Below are 15,564 nucleotides of genomic sequence, written 5' to 3' on the forward strand. Positions count from 1 at the left end.
TTGAAGGCCTACTGCATGAAGCCTTGTTATCAAGAGGTAAAACTGGTGTGTGGGTTCAGCTACATTGGTGTATTATAAATTTGTCCCCCACCTCCTTTTTTTCTCTTTTCAGGAAGCACCAACTAATAAGCTTCTCTATGCTAAGGATATCCCAACCTACAAAGAAGAAGTAAAATCTTATTACAAAGCAATCAGGGATTTGCCTCCATTGTCATCCTCAGAAATGGAAGAATTTTTAACTCAGGAATCTAAGGTATAGTTAGAAAGCAGAAAAAAAAGCTTGTATTTGGTTTCTTTAAGTCATTTCAGAATTTCTCAAGGCTTTTTTTTTTTTTTTTAAGAAACACGAAAATGAATTTAATGAAGAAGTGGCCTTGACAGAAATTTACAAATACATCGTAAAATATTTTGATGAGGTAAGATTTTAAATAACATTGTTATATACCTGTGAGTCAGGCACCAGGATGTGGTTATAGCATTCTGTCAGTTTCAGAACAGCTCTGGCATCCCAAAAGGCCAGAAAGGGATGCCAGGAAGCCTGTCTGAGATGGGGGATCCTGGCACTGAGCCAGACCCTGCACACGGCTGCCCCTCTTAAAGTTTTATCATGCTGCCCACATTTGGACCAGCCTAAATTTACATTTGAGTTCATGGGGCCTACAGCCACACTGACTCAAGTTAACACTGATGAGTAAGTAGTGGCCCTATAAAATGGGGTCAGCTTATGCTTGATTGTAATCTGCTAAAAATGAAAGCTAAGCTTGTTAAATCTCCTAGATTCTGTATTCAGTAGTTATGAAATTACGACATATTTCTAACTTAAGCGACTATTTCAATAAACCATTCTCCTTTATGATTAATTCTCCTTAATCTGGGTTTTTTTCTTTGGAAATTCACACAGACACATTCATCAGATGCTTTGTTTCCAAACATATGTTAACTCCCCCTTCCCTGATTCCCCCCCAATCAGTCATGCTGGGACAGGCTATCCATGTCAATGGTGAGAATAGCTCACCAAATCCATTTGCTACTTGAAGATCAAGTGAAGCGCTAAGGTAGGGTAGAGGCAATGAGTTCCTTAAACATGATAAGCATCCCTCTTTCCAGGGGCCAGGGGAGAGAAGGGAAGGGAGGGAAGAGGAGGGACTACACTGCCCAGATGGGAGGGAAGGGAAGGATCTGTCTCTGACCAGGATGTGCCTGCCTGCTGCATTTAAGGAGAAATACTTACCTGCATGTTGGCTGCCCAGGAATGCTTGCTGTGCTTGGAATGGCTGTGACATAATGCATAAAGCAGGGCCTTGGAAGCCTGGCCCCATATTTGTAAGCAAATAGTTGGTATTTCTTGCGAGCTTCTATTTTAAGCCAAGGTATTGTTGATCCTGTGATAATGACTTAGCAAAACACCGTGCAGAGTGAGTACGTAAGTGATGGAAGAAAATGTTGGCATCTGTTTCATACAGATTTTACCACTCCTAGCATCAGGTATGCAAAAAACAGAATTGTAATGCTAAAACCACAATATCTAAAATAACTGTTCTAATTGTCAACAGATTCTAAATAAACTAGAAAGAGAACGAGGGCTGGAAGAAGCTCAGAAACAACTCTTGCATGTAAAAGTCTTATTTGATGAAAAGAAGAAATGCAAGTGGATGTAAGCACTCTGGGCCCTGGCTTAATCTGGCAAAGTTCTTCAGACGACTTGGGAGCAAAATGGCTGCTTGAGCTACTCTATGTCGTTAATTTCTTGTTTGCACATAGGTTCCACTTTGAGCACTGTCTTTTTAAGAGACCAAGGCACATGCACAGCTTTTAGAAAGCATACCAACCACTGTGCCTGTGTGTATACTGTGGGAACCCTTCTGTAAATAGAGTTGAAGTGGTTGTTGCAAACAGCCTCCTTGTTTACAGAGAATACAGGGCCAGTAAGCGAGGGTCAGTATTGTAACTACAGTCTCCACTTAAGCACAATGATATAAGTGGTTTTATTTGAAAACTACAGCTATGTAGCATTTGTGCTACTCTGCACCTCTGCATTGTAAAGGGATACTGCCAATGCTCAAAACAAAATGTGAAATGAGTCATTTAGAAACAAGGTGGGGGTGTTAAGGCAACCTCGAGGATTTGCAGCATTGAAACTTTCCCCAGTAGTTCTTGGAAAAGGCGACCGCAGAATTTGGTAGTGTACACTTAGCATTTGTGAGTGTGTGTGTGTGTTTAAACCAAAAACTAACAGTGTTGCAACATTGTTGAAAGGGCTCGTGTTTTTCAGTGGTCATCAACTGCACTCCATCAGACTCACCTCCATTTCACCAAGGACCTCTAAAGTAAGGAGAGTGAGTGAACTTTATTTAAATGAACAGCATTTTAACCAGATACTTTGTCCTAATGTATGTTCCTTTTTTTTCCATCTATTTTTTCATACTAAATGTGTTTGTTTGATAGTGGACATGTTGGATATTATACAAAAAAAATCATTAATTCATTTGTTTCAAAACCTTTGATCAGAACAATCTGTGGAAAAGTAACTCCATTTCTATATGAGTGTCTCCTTGCTTTAGATTTCTGGTGAACCCTGTGGTTATAAATACTTGTGTGTGATTTTAAAAAGATACATTTTACATTTCATCAAATTGCTGTTCACACTGGAGTATTATATATAAATATATATATTTGAGGCCCAAGGCCTGAAAAATATTAGTATACAACTTGGTATCTTAGTCTTACTATGTACTTTTTGGAAGTATTCCTCACAGGAGAAAGAATTTAAAATGCCCATTTATTCATGCCTTTCTTTTTAAAGAATTCTCTATCCAGTTATACTGTAGTCTTTTTAGTGCTGATTTTTTATTCCTGAATTTTTGCTGCTCATGACCAATTTTAATACCACTGTGTTTTCCTTCTATTAAACCAGAAGAAGTAAACAGCATAATTGGCAACTCTTGAGCTTTTCTTGTGGCAGGCACCTTTTACCCTTGGTGCTCCAAATCCCACCCCACCACCACCCCCGCCCCCAGGAAAGAAATTTTTTCAGGTCAAATAACATTGATCACATATTCCTTGAAATCATTTACCAACAATCTATGGAGCATCAGGATTTAAATATGGATTTGTCTTTTAGATAAATGCAATTCCATTTTGCTCCTGAATTATCTGGAAAAGAATGAGAGCGGTGACATCTCTACAAACTGACCACAGAAAACAAGCAGTTACTACCCCTGATGGGCACCTTCCCGATCCTGTTGCTTTTGACCATTGTCTGTCCGATGGACACACCTCAAACAAAACTACCAAATAGGTTACATATCAGAATAAAGGTGAGAGGTCTGGTCCCCATCTAAGGCTGCTACACTCTTCAAATAGTCGAAGGAGTTCATAAGAGAACAAAAGTAGGAGAGTTGAGAGCCAAGGGTAGGAGAGTTGCCCAAAAGACTTCCCCTACTTTAGGGTACTAAAAACTCAAAGGATCAGCTACAGCTTTATCTGAGTATTTACTAAATGCTACATGAGGGTGTCCCTGTCCAGCTTTCTGGCACATGAGTCCTGTGTGGAGAGTTACCTCCTCTTCCAGGGACTGTGCTGTTGGGAACTTTGGGCAAGTCACTTACCTCTTTGTGCCTCAATTTCTGTATAATATTTCTAAACTACCTCACTGAGGTGGTATGAAGATTCACTAATGTATGTAGCGTGTTTGTCAATCTTCCAGTGAAAAGCACTATCTATTTATCTAGATCACATTTTGGATCACATTAGCCAAATGCAGTAAATGGCCAAATTAGATGTGTGCTGAAGACAATCAGTCACTGGGTCTATATTAAACAGCAACCAGAGCAACAAATGGCAAACAATTTCTATTTTCAAGTTTCTTTGCATATTTTTTTGGTGCAAAACAATTCATTTATAAACTTTTTTTCCTAACACTAGTGTCTACAGCAGCATTTAAAAAATTCTGTTACCTTTTCTGTATTAGGATTTAAAGTCTATTTCTTATTGTATACCTGATTGAAGCTGTTCTTCAAGATGAATGTTTTAAATGTCTATATCCAAAAAATAAACATTTTGATGTAACTGTGGACTGTCTTTTTTCAATTTTCTAGTTAGAATAAAAATCTATTATAAGTGGCTCCATGGAAATTATTTTTCAGAGACAAGGTATCACTGTATACACTGTGAATAAGCAGCTACATTATGTAAGTAAACCTAGTTTCTTGCTAAATGGTGCTAAGGACTGCTCAATTACAATCCTCGCCTCCACTATCAACCTGGACTTTTGACCTTTGGATAATGAACATTCCATTTAATTTGGGAGACCTGAGCTTTCGCCTCATTAACATGGAATTATTCTAGCAGAATTCCTCTAAAAGATGTCACATTTAAAAAGCTTCCAATGGGTGTAGAGTAAAAAAAAAAATAAGCATACTTAGGGACACAAATAAAACACATAATTATTTGGTTAGGTCCACCATAGTGAGAAGTAAAGTTAAATTCCAGCAACACTTATAAAGGTACCTACCTGGGTTCAAGTTTTACAATCAATGGCCCACTTGTTAATACTGTCATATGATTTAATTATTTGCACTTACTCTGTATTCTAATGAAGCCAAAATCACTAGACTCTCATCATATTGCTAAATATATGCTATATGGTTGATATAAAGTTAAACACAAGACAATATGTAGATTAAAAAATATTAAGCTCTTTAATTATGTGCACACAGCTTTTAGAAAAGGTAGCCTTTTGTAATGTATATAGATACCTTTACATTCTTTATGCTGACTTTTAAATTGTCATCTTTTTTCAACGACGGTTTTTGTATATAGTAAACCAGAAGATGCATGTGGACCCAGTTATTGCCAAGCATTTTGAAGAGGGAATTATGATACTGTTCTACATTCTCAAACCAATGTCAAATATTCTAAATGTATCTGAGACTTTTTCTTTTAATGCTTCACTTGTAGAATTCTAAAATCAGTATGATAGTCATGCAATGCAGCATGTAGTAGGTACCTTTTCTTGAGGCACATTCAAGTGTTTTGGCAAACAGTAAAATGTATCTAAATGCCACAGGTTAAAACATCAAGTTTTACTGAGTCACCGACTTCACCTCTTTTGATCTGCCTGTTCTCCAAGAACATCAATCTCCAGAAGATCCAAGTTCCTCTAATTGTTTTCTTTGTGTTGTTTCCAGTTCTTCTAGTCTTTTGCGAAGTAGAGAGAGTTCCCTTTGATGCTGTTCCTCCTTAAAATGATGTAGTGAAAGCATAGCAAAAGAAACTGTTAAACAAACTAGTAGAAAAGTAACTGTTAGGCAGCAGCCTAGGTCTGCCTCTTTTACATATGCCTATAGTATCTGGCAAGGAAGTGCTGACCACTGTAGCAGTCTAAAAAAAAGTGGCATGGGCTAAACTACCATCTGTTTTGCTTCTCTCCTGCCTCAGGCTCTAGCCTTAAGCAAAACTCATAGTCTGTTCTTCATTAGGTATAAAATTCACCAGGGAGTGAATTAGAAAATATTAATGCAGGGCCCAGGTATACTTACATGGCAACTTTCCAACAACACTGGTGTTTAACAGAGGTTTATTATAAACAAAGCACTTGGCCTGAGATTCAATTCAGTGATTAAAATCTTCTGTGCTTACAATATTATAAAACATAATTACTTATTAATAGTCCATCTTCTGAAAACAAATCAATCTGATTTCTACAATTCCTCAGGGGCCTGATACAATAGAAATAACCCAGGTTTTGGATTCAATGGGTTTAGGTTTGAAACTTAGTCACTTCACTCTTAGTTCCCTTATCTATGAATTAGGAATAGTAATATCTGCCCTGAAAGCATTTTTCGTTAGTATTAGACATTGCATGGAACACGCACAGTTCACTGCATTAGTAAATGCTCAGTAGTCATTAGTATTAACATTATGAGTAAGCTACAAACTCTAGGTTACTCAAGGACTCAATCAAATTTCCTCTTTTCAATTGTCCAGTAAGATATTTCATGCCTAGCACCATCACTAAAGGATTATGATTGAAACCAAATTCAGCAAATTGCTATGATAAATGAAAGGGAAGAAGTTAAAACTGCTTTTAAATGTTTATGCCATTTTTGTGGTGAATTTTGAGCACTGACCAAAGTTATAATTTGAGTTTTATCACCACATTTAAATATAAAGACATACAAAAATGTATGACTAACTTTTTTCCCTAAAATAAATGCTCATACCTGCATATGAGGAGGAAATGGTAGTTCCATGCTTGGAACCATGGCTGGTGACTGAAAGCTAACAGGATTGATAGATGCTGTTGGAGGCATGTTAGGAACCAAAATTAGACTTCGAAATTCATTATGTCTTCTTTGTATATCTTTTAGTCTTTTTTGAAGCCTTGTATAGTCTTCAAAAGGAACATTTTGTCTTAAAAAGAAAAAGAAGTGTTTTTTTTTAATATGGTTATACCCTATTGAAGCACAGTATGATTCACAGAATATAATTTTAAACTGGAAGAGAAAGATTTCTAAATTATGAGATCTATCTATATATAATACATAGATAAAAAATCTGTTTACTTAGAAAGATAAACAGAAACATGGTATAACATCTTAATCATATGCAATCATTAGCATTGCAGGCTATCAACTCATTATAAAGTTTTATTTGCTAATTAAAGATCTAAAATCTTTTGATACTTTGGTACTCATTCCTACCTTCCCACTCACCTCCATTCATGAATCCTGAATCTAAAGGGAGACTCTTTAAACCAAGAGTGCCTTATTTTACAGAAATAATCAAATAAAAATACAGTTCATCTCTCAGTACACACATGGGATTAGTCCTCATATATCAAAGCCTATGCATACTCAAGTCCTGCAGTCAGCCCTGCAGAACTCACATAATGGAAAAGTTGGATCTCTGAACTGGCAGGTTTCACATCCTGTGAATACTGTATTTTCGATCCATGTTTGCCTGAAAAAAATCTGCATATAAGTAGACCCACGCAGTTCAAGCCCATGTTGTCAAGGGTCAAGTGTAAAGAAAATGCTGAATTGAACCTTAACAAAATTGCCATTTTTATGGGTGAAATATGGGCAAATAGAGAATTTCACATAGTTCAATCTAATTTTTAAAATGTCAGTGTGATATTATAGTAAGAAATATATATTTGGTCTTTGCCCTGGTTCCTGGCACACTTCCTGGTTCCTAAACCTCTGGGAATCTCTGCAGTGATAAGAGTATCTTTTGTGTATCAATAAGACGACTGGTGGCTGGGGGCCCCTGAATAGCTTCACAATGGGGCATTGGATTAAATGGGGCATGTCACCAGAAAGACCAAGGCATGATTAGAGGGTTGGAACTTTCAGCCCCACTCTCCAACCCTACTGCATAACATCTGGGAAGGTAGAGGGCTAAAGGTTGCGTTGATCACCAATGGCCAATGATATAATCAATCATGCCTATGTAATGAAGCCTCCATAAAAATCCGAAAGGACAGGGTCAGAGAGCTTCTGGGCTGCTGAACACATCAAGGTGTCTGGAGGTAGGCATGCCCAGGGAGGGCATGGAAGCTCCACATCCCTTTCCTTTTACCTTTTCCTATGTATCTCTTGTAGGTGGCTGCTCATCTATATCTTTTGTAATATCCTTTCTAATATACTGGTTAACATAAGTAAAGTCTCCTTGTGTTTTGTAAGCTGCTCTAGCAAATTAATTGAACATGATGAGCAGGCCATGGGAATCCCAATTTATAGCCATTTTTAGCCTGTCAGTCAGAAGCACGGATTACAACCTGGAGCTTATGGCTGCATTCTGAAGTTGGGGGGCAGTCTTCTGGGACTGAGCCCTCTACTTGTGGGATCTCATGCTAAATTCAGGTAGATAGTATCAGACCTATAATTCAGTAATTATAGACAAACTAGACACCTAGTTTGTGTCCTTTGGAGAACTGATTAATTCATATGTAGGAAAAAACCTCAAACATCTGGTGTCAGAAGTGTTGTGCTGACTGTGTGAGAATAGGAAAAACACTGGTTTTTCCTATTATAATAGGTAATCACAAACGTGAAGCTCCATGACTTTAGGAAAGAATGACATGGAGAAAAAAGGCTAAATTTCCAGGCCTTCACAGATCATCATCTTTTTGGACATGACAGTCATAACCGTTAATCACAAAAGTAGTCAAATATAATTTCAAAATCAGTCAAAATTCTAGATGATCTGCACCATAGCTGGCCAATCTTGAATTGCTAACATTTCAATATTAATGTTTATAGAAGAGGAAGTAAGTTTAATTTTGTTTTAGAAGGACTGAGCCAGGAATGATGGCTCATGCTTATAATCCCTGTGCTTTGAGATGCTGAGGCAGGAGAATGGATTAAGCCTAGGAGTCTGAGGCTACAGTTAACTAGGAATGTGCCACTGCACTCCACCTGGACAACTGACCAAGACCCTATCTTAAAAAAAAAAAAAAAAAAAAAAAGGAATTGAAACAAAATTCAAAATTACAAGCATGTTTGTAATTTATAAATTACTACTAAATTAATAAACTAAAGGTGGCTTCCTACTTTGGAATAGAGTATTGTAAGGCTGGCAGTAATTCTACAGTCTAGAAACCTCTAGAATGTTCTTTAAAAAATTGTTCACATTTTGATAATAACTGCACCTAAGAACACCAGTGTACATCATAAAACATCAATGCATGATATTATAGGCAATTTCCATTACAGAAAATTTGAATACTTGAATAGCTAAGGTGCTGGAGGCTACCACTAATACACTAAAATCAAAAGTTTTTTCTTAACTTGAATCAAATGGGTCACATAATGCCACTGCCTCCAACTTAGTATGACAAATCTCTGCCTTTAAAAATACTGACGATCCTGATTATCGGATATGCTTGGATGTGACTGCAAAACCCGAAACCATAACTCAATAACTCTTTACACCAGAAAACCAAAAACTGACCTTTGATTCAAAGTTGTAGCCACAATTTTCAGAACTACGCAATAGCTACAACTGTCTTGTCTCAGCAGCAAGAACTAACACCATTCCTTGCTACCAAAGCCAGTGACCTTTTCTGTTAGTTCCAAACATAATGCAAACACCTGGCATGTGATAGACACCTTTCGGTTTGAAGGAACCGTCGGTTGGGGGGATAAACAGAATAGTCCATTAGGAGTTATCAAGTTGTTTTAGCAATCTTTTAAATGTACATTTTAAAAGAAAATAAGGTATGTTATACTTAGAGACAAAGTTCTATGACATCAAAATAACCACATGGGGAAGATACACATACAAGCACATTACCTATTTAACACCTGATTTTCTGTTTCCAGTTCTTCTTTCTTTGCCTCCAAGACTTCTACTTTCTCCTGTAGCCTTTTCAATTTGTTTTCATGAAGAGATTTTCTCTAGAAAAAGAGAAATATGAACAAGTATGTCAATACATAATCTCTTATTTGAACTAAACTATATAGAAAATATTTTACTCAACAAAAACTCTATTTATATATGAATGCTTTCAGTGAATACTAGGAAAAAAGATTAGTAGACATGGCTCTTACTGAAAATTGCAAAGATAGTAGTAAACCACAAATCTATTATCCTCAATGTGACAAATAATCATGAATTGCCAAACCAAAGAAATAGGTATCAATAATTGCTGCTAATAAAAAAATCTACAAAGGGAAGGAGTCAAATTTTACTACTGGGTCTGCCTGTACATCTGATAAGAAATAATGAACTCGGCCAGGCTTGGTGGCTCACACCTGTAATCCCAGCACTTTGGGAGACCGAGGTGGGCAGATCATGAGGTCAAGACATCAAGACCATCTTGGCCAACATCATGAAACCCCGTCTCTACTAAAAAATGCAAAAATTAGCTGGGCGTGGTGGCATGTGCCTGTAGTCCCAGCTACTTGGGAGGCTGAGACAGGAGAAAAGCTTAAACCTGGGAGGCAGGGGTTCCAGTGAGCTGACATCGTGCCACTGCACTCCAGCCTGGCAACAGAGCGAGATTTTGTCTCAAAAAAAGAAATAAAAAGAAATAATGAACTCTCCATTGTCCCAGAAGACAGCATGTGTTTACAAGAACAGAGCCAGGCACAGTGGGAGGGTGAGGCTAAAGGATGGATTAAGCCTAGGAGTTCAAGGCTACAGTTAGCTATGGTTGTACCACTCACACTGCACAACAGACCAAGATCCCCCATCTTAAAAAAAAAAAAACTGAAACAAAATTCAAAATTACAAGCATGTTTGTCATTTATAAATTACTACCAAATTTATAAACTAAAGGGACAAAAAGCTAAGACAGATATGGATGCATCTGTTTAAAAGTTGCCTTTCTAAATCTTAGAAGGAAAAAATGTAAACTTTATAATATACAAAGGAAAAAATTTCTAAAAGTCAGTCTTGTATGGTTTCATTAAATAGTATTGAAAAGTCCAGGTAAAATGCAAAAGGAGTAAATGGAAAAAAAGTCATATTTTTTTCAGTTTTGTTTTTTAATAGAAAAACACCTATAATGTTAAAACTCATTTAGTAGCTACAAACTTTTTAGGTATTTTTCAACTGAAGTATAATCCTATAGAAAAATGCATAGAATACAAATGTAAAGCTCAATGAAAAACCTCAAAACAAATGATGGCACAACTCCCCTGTAGGTCCGAGCACTGCCATGCCAAAAGGGCCCCTACCTTTCCCCCTTCCAATCATTAGCCCCACCATCCTCTGAAAAGCTAACAAACTAATTTACTTCCAAAACTCTAGTTTACTTTTGCCTATTTTTGAACTTCATATACATACATAGTGTGTATTCTTTTATTATGACTTTATTTCACTCAACGTTGTGATATTTGTTATATACTTCATTCACTGCCACGTATTATATTCCACTTATGATTACTGCATAGTCTAGTATATTCACTCAGTACACCATTAAGGGTTATCTACATTATTTCTGGTTGGGACTGTTACAAATAACTATGCTACAAGTATTCTTTCTCATGTTTTGATTGTCCTACATTCTCCAATATCCCAGAAGGCTTCCTTATGTTCCTGTCTACCCCGAAAAAGGAATTACTCTTCTGGCCTTTATCACCATAAAGTATTTACTTATCACCATAAGTATTTATTTATGTATTTATAGGTAGTTAAGGAGTCCAGCTATCCAACCACCCATTAATATGAAAGAAAGCATAAATATATGCTCTTTTGTATCTGGACTTTTTTCCTCAACATTTTATTCATATGACTAAGCCATGGTGTTTTGTGTCACAGTTCTTTTTAACATTGTCATCCATTGTATAAATATACCACATTTTATCCATTATTCTGTTGATAAAAATTTGTTTCCAGTTTGGGAATATGATAAAACATTTATGAACATTCCTAAACATGTTTTTGGCAGAAGTACCTCATTCTCTTGTGTATATACCTATGAGTGGGTCATAGTGTATACATGCTTTAGCTTTAGTAGATACTGCCAGTTTTCTAAATCAGTTCTACCAACTTCACTGCCACCAGCAATATGTGAGAGCTCTACCTGTTCTATGTTTTAGCCAATACTTGGTATGGTCAGTCTTTTAGCTATTTTGGTGAAATACAGTAGTATCTCAATGTAGTTTTAATATGCATTTTCCTGAGAGCTAAAGGTATTGAGAGCTTTTTCTTATGCATGTTAGTCATCTGGATCTCTCTCGTTAAGTATCCATCCCAGTCTTTTGTCCATTAAAAGTTTTGAGTAACCTGGTTCCTATTTATTTGTAGTTCTTTATATGTTCAAAATATGAAACATTTGTCAGATATATATGTATTGCAGATTGACCTTCTCCAGACTGTGGTATCATTTTCTTACTCTTAAGAGTATCCCTTAATAAAAATTTTTAAATTTAAATAAAATTACATTGATCATATATTTTATAGTAAGTGCTTTTTGCATTCTTCCTATCCCAAGATACTAAAATTTTCTCCCAAGTTTTCATCTAGAAGTTTTTTTAAAAAAAATTCTTTCACACTTAGGTCTACGGTTCATTTTTTTTTTTTTTTGAGATGGAGTCTCACTCTGTAGCCCATTGCAACCTCTACCTCCTGGGTCCCAGTTCAAGCAATTCTCCTGCCTCAGCCTCCCAAGTAGCTGGGATTACAGGCATGTGCCATCATGCCCAGCTAATTTTTATATTTTTAGGAGAGATGGGATTTCACCATCTTGGCCAGGCTGGTCTCAAACTCCTGACCTCGTGATCTGCCTGCCTCGGCCTCCCAAAGTGTGGATTACAGGTGTGAGCCACCATGCCCTGCCTATGGTTCATTTTTATCTATGTTGTGAGGTTGGGCTGAGTTTAATTAATTGACTCAGTACTATTTATTTGAAAGACCATCCTGTATCGAAAGGCAGTGGTACCTTAAGTGTAAACCTATTTCTGGACTCTATACTGTTCCATTTGTCTGTTTATCCTTATGCCAATACCACAATGAATTACTGTTGCTTATGTTTAGTGTTGATATCTGATAGTTAAGTCCTCTAGCTTTACTGTTCTTCAAGACTGCTTTGGTTATTCTAGTCCTTTGTACTTTCAGATGAATTTTAGAATCTACTTTCTAATTTCTACAAAGAAAACTGCTGAGATTTTGATTAGAACTGCATTCAACTAGTTACGGATTAATTTGGGAAGAACTGACATCTTAATATTGAATCTTCCAACTCATGAATATGGTACAGTTTTCCCTTTAGGCATTTTTAAATTTTTCTTAGCAATATTTGTATTTCTATATAGAGGTCAGGTCACAAACATTTCACCAGATTTGTTCCTAGGTATTTTACATATTTTTATGCTATTGTAAATAGCACTGAAATATTTCCTAATTATGTATGCAAAGAAAAATAGTATTTACTTGACTTTGTATCTAGAAATTTTAAAAATTCACATTAATAGTTGAATTTTATGCATGCACAGTGACATTTGTGAATAACGTCCTCCTTTCTACTCTTTATGTCCATCTCTTCTTTCTTAAAACAATTTTTAGGTTCAGATGTACATGTGCAGATTTGTTTTATAGGTAAACTCATGTGCAGATTGGTTTGATCGGTAAAAAGATTACTTCATCACCCAGGTACTAAGCCTAGTACCTAAGTTATTTTTTTCCAATCCTCTCCTTCCTCCCATGCTCCACTCTCAAGTAGGCCCCGGTGTCTGCTGTTCCCTTCTTTGTGTCCATGTGTTCTCATCATTTAGCTCCCACTTATGAGAATGAGAACATGCAGTATTTGGTTTCCTTTTCTCATGTTAGTGTGCTAAGGATAATGGTGTCATGCTCCATCAATGTACATGTAAAGGACATTATCTCTTTTTTATGGCTGTATAGTATTTCATGGTGTATACATACTGCATTATCTTTATCCAGTCTGCCACTGATGGGCATTTAGGTTGATTCAATGCCTTTGCTATTGTGAAGTGTTGCAATGAACACATGCATGTGTTTGTCTTTATGGCAGACCAATTTATATTACTTTAGGTATATACCCAGTAATGGGATTGCTGGGTCCAATGGTAGTTCTCTTTTTTCAGCTCTTTGAGGAATTAGCACACTGCTTTCGACAATGGTTAATTTATACTCCTACCAACAGCATATAAGTATTCCCTTTTCTCCACAACCTTGCCAGAATCCGTTATTTTTTAATAGCCATTCTGACTGGTGTGAGATGGCATCTCATTGAGGTTTTGATTTGCATTTCTCTAATGATCAGTGATACTGAGCTCTTTTTCATATGCTTGTTGGCCACATGTATGTCTTCTTTTGAAAATGATCTGTTCATGTCCTTTGCCCACTTTTGATTGGGGTTGTTTTTTAAGTTCTTTATAGATGCTAGATAGACCTTTGTCAGATGCATAGTTTGCAAATATCTTCTCCCATTCTGTAGGTGTGTCTACTCTGTTGACAGTTTCTTTTGCTGTGCAGAAGCTCTTAAGTTTAATTAGTACCCATTTATCAATTTTTGCTTTTGCTGTGATTGATTTTGGCATCTTCGTCATGAAATCTTTTCCAGTTCCTATGTCCTGAATGGTATTGCCAAGGTTGCCCTCCAGTGTTTCTATGGTTTTGGATTTTACATTTAAGTCTTTAATCCTCCTTGAGTTGATTTTTGTTTATGGTGTAAGGAAGAGGTCTAGTTTCAGTCTTCTGCATATCGCTAGCTGGTTATCAGAGAACCATTTAATGAATGGAGTGTCATTTTTCCCATTGCTTTTGTCAGCTTTGTTGAAGATCAGATGATTGTAGGTGTGAGGCCTTATTTCTGGTTACTCTGTTCTGTTCCATTGGTCTATGTGTCTGTTTTTGTATCAATATCATGCTGTTTTGGTTACTGTTGCCCTATAGTATACAGTTTTGTCAGGTAGCATGATGCCTCCCACATTATTATTTTTTTTTTTCCTCCTAGAATTGCTGGGGCTATTTCTTTTTTTGTTCCATATGAATTGTAAATTTTTTTTCTACTTCCATGAAGAATGTCATTGGTGGTATGACAGAAATAGCACTGAATCCATAAACTGCTTTGGGCACTATAACCATTTTAATGATACTGATTCTTCCTATCCATGAGCATGGAAGGTTCTTCCATTTGTTTGTATCATCTCTGATTTGTCTCAGCAGTGTTTTGTAATTATCATTGTAGAGATCATTCACTTCCCTGTTCAGCTGTATTCCTAAGTATTTTATTCTTTTTGTGTAATTGTGAATGGGATTACATTCCTGATTTGGTTCTCAGCTTGGCTGTTGTTGGTGTATAGAAATGCTAGTGATTTTTGTACACTGACTTTGTATCCTGAAACTTTGCTAAAGTTGTTTATCAGCTGAAGGAGCTTTTTGGATTGAGACTATGGGGTTTTCTAAATATACAATCATGTCTGCAAACAGCAATAGTTTCACTTCCTCTCCTCCTATTTGGATGTCCTTTATTTCTTTCTCTTGCCTGAATACTCTGGCCAGGACTTCTACTACTATGTTGAATATGAGTGGTAAGAGAGGTTATCATTGTCATGTGCTGGTTTTCAAGGGGGATGCTTTCAGATTTTGCCCATTTTGTATGATGCTGGTGATGGGTTTGCCACAGATGGCTCTTGGATTTTGCATTATGTTCCTTCAATACTTAGTTTGTTGAGTTTTTAATATAAAGGAATATTAAATTTTATCAAAAGCCTTTTTTATATCTATTTAATCATGAGGTTTTTGTCTTTAGTCTTGTTTATGAGATGAATCACATTTATTGATTTGCATATGTTGAACCAACCTTGCATCCAAGGGATAAAACCTACTTTGTCATGATAGATTAGCTTTTTGATGTGCTACTGGATTCAATTTGCAAGTACTTTGTTGAGGATTCTGCATAAATGTTCGTCAAGGATATTGGCCTAAGGTTTTCTTTGTTGTGTCTCTCGCAGGTTTTGTTATCAGAACAATGCTGGCTTCATAGAATGAGTTGAGAAGGATTTCCTCCTCCTTTATTTTTTGTAATAGTTTCAGTAGAAACAGTATCAGCTCTTCTTTGTAGATTTGGTAGAATCTGGCTGTGAA

The 15,564-nt window shown here is 36.4% G+C and overlaps 2 protein-coding genes across 13 annotated transcripts in view; one reads left to right on the top strand and one right to left on the bottom strand.

Moving 5' to 3' along the window:
• PLXNC1 (plexin C1) overlaps positions 1-4,068 on the top strand; it is a 161,243-nt gene extending 157,175 nt beyond the window's left edge. For 3 of the 6 annotated variants that reach the window (XM_002752858.7, XM_035257299.3, XM_035257300.3), the window contains 3 exons: positions 113-253; positions 342-416; positions 1,554-4,068. In XM_002752858.7, coding sequence (XP_002752904.2) covers positions 113-253; positions 342-416; positions 1,554-1,658 — 321 coding nt within the window. In that variant the 3' untranslated portion in view covers positions 1,659-4,068. Of the gene's footprint in view, positions 1-112; positions 254-341; positions 417-970; positions 1,346-1,553 lie in introns of those variants that run through there. The other 3 variants (XM_035257297.3, XM_078337077.1, XM_035257298.3) reach the window with 2 other exon arrangements.
• A 609-nt stretch (positions 4,069-4,677) lies between these two features.
• Positions 4,678-15,564, bottom strand: part of CEP83 (centrosomal protein 83) — a 183,263-nt gene continuing 172,376 nt past the window's right edge. For all 7 annotated transcript variants that reach the window (XR_013522025.1, XM_035257301.3, XM_035257302.3 and 4 more), the window contains 3 exons: positions 9,301-9,404; positions 6,225-6,414; positions 4,678-5,240 (listed from right to left, as the gene is read on the bottom strand). Coding sequence is in view for 6 of the 7 variants with exons in the window: in XM_035257301.3 (XP_035113192.2) it covers positions 5,136-5,240; positions 6,225-6,414; positions 9,301-9,404 (399 nt within the window). In the remaining variant the exon portion in view is untranslated. The remainder of the gene's footprint in view (positions 5,241-6,224; positions 6,415-9,300; positions 9,405-15,564) is intronic.

The sequence above is a fragment of the Callithrix jacchus genome, chromosome 9, assembly GCF_049354715.1.
Source record: "Callithrix jacchus isolate 240 chromosome 9, calJac240_pri, whole genome shotgun sequence".
NCBI classification, from domain to species: Eukaryota; Metazoa; Chordata; class Mammalia; order Primates; family Cebidae; genus Callithrix; species Callithrix jacchus.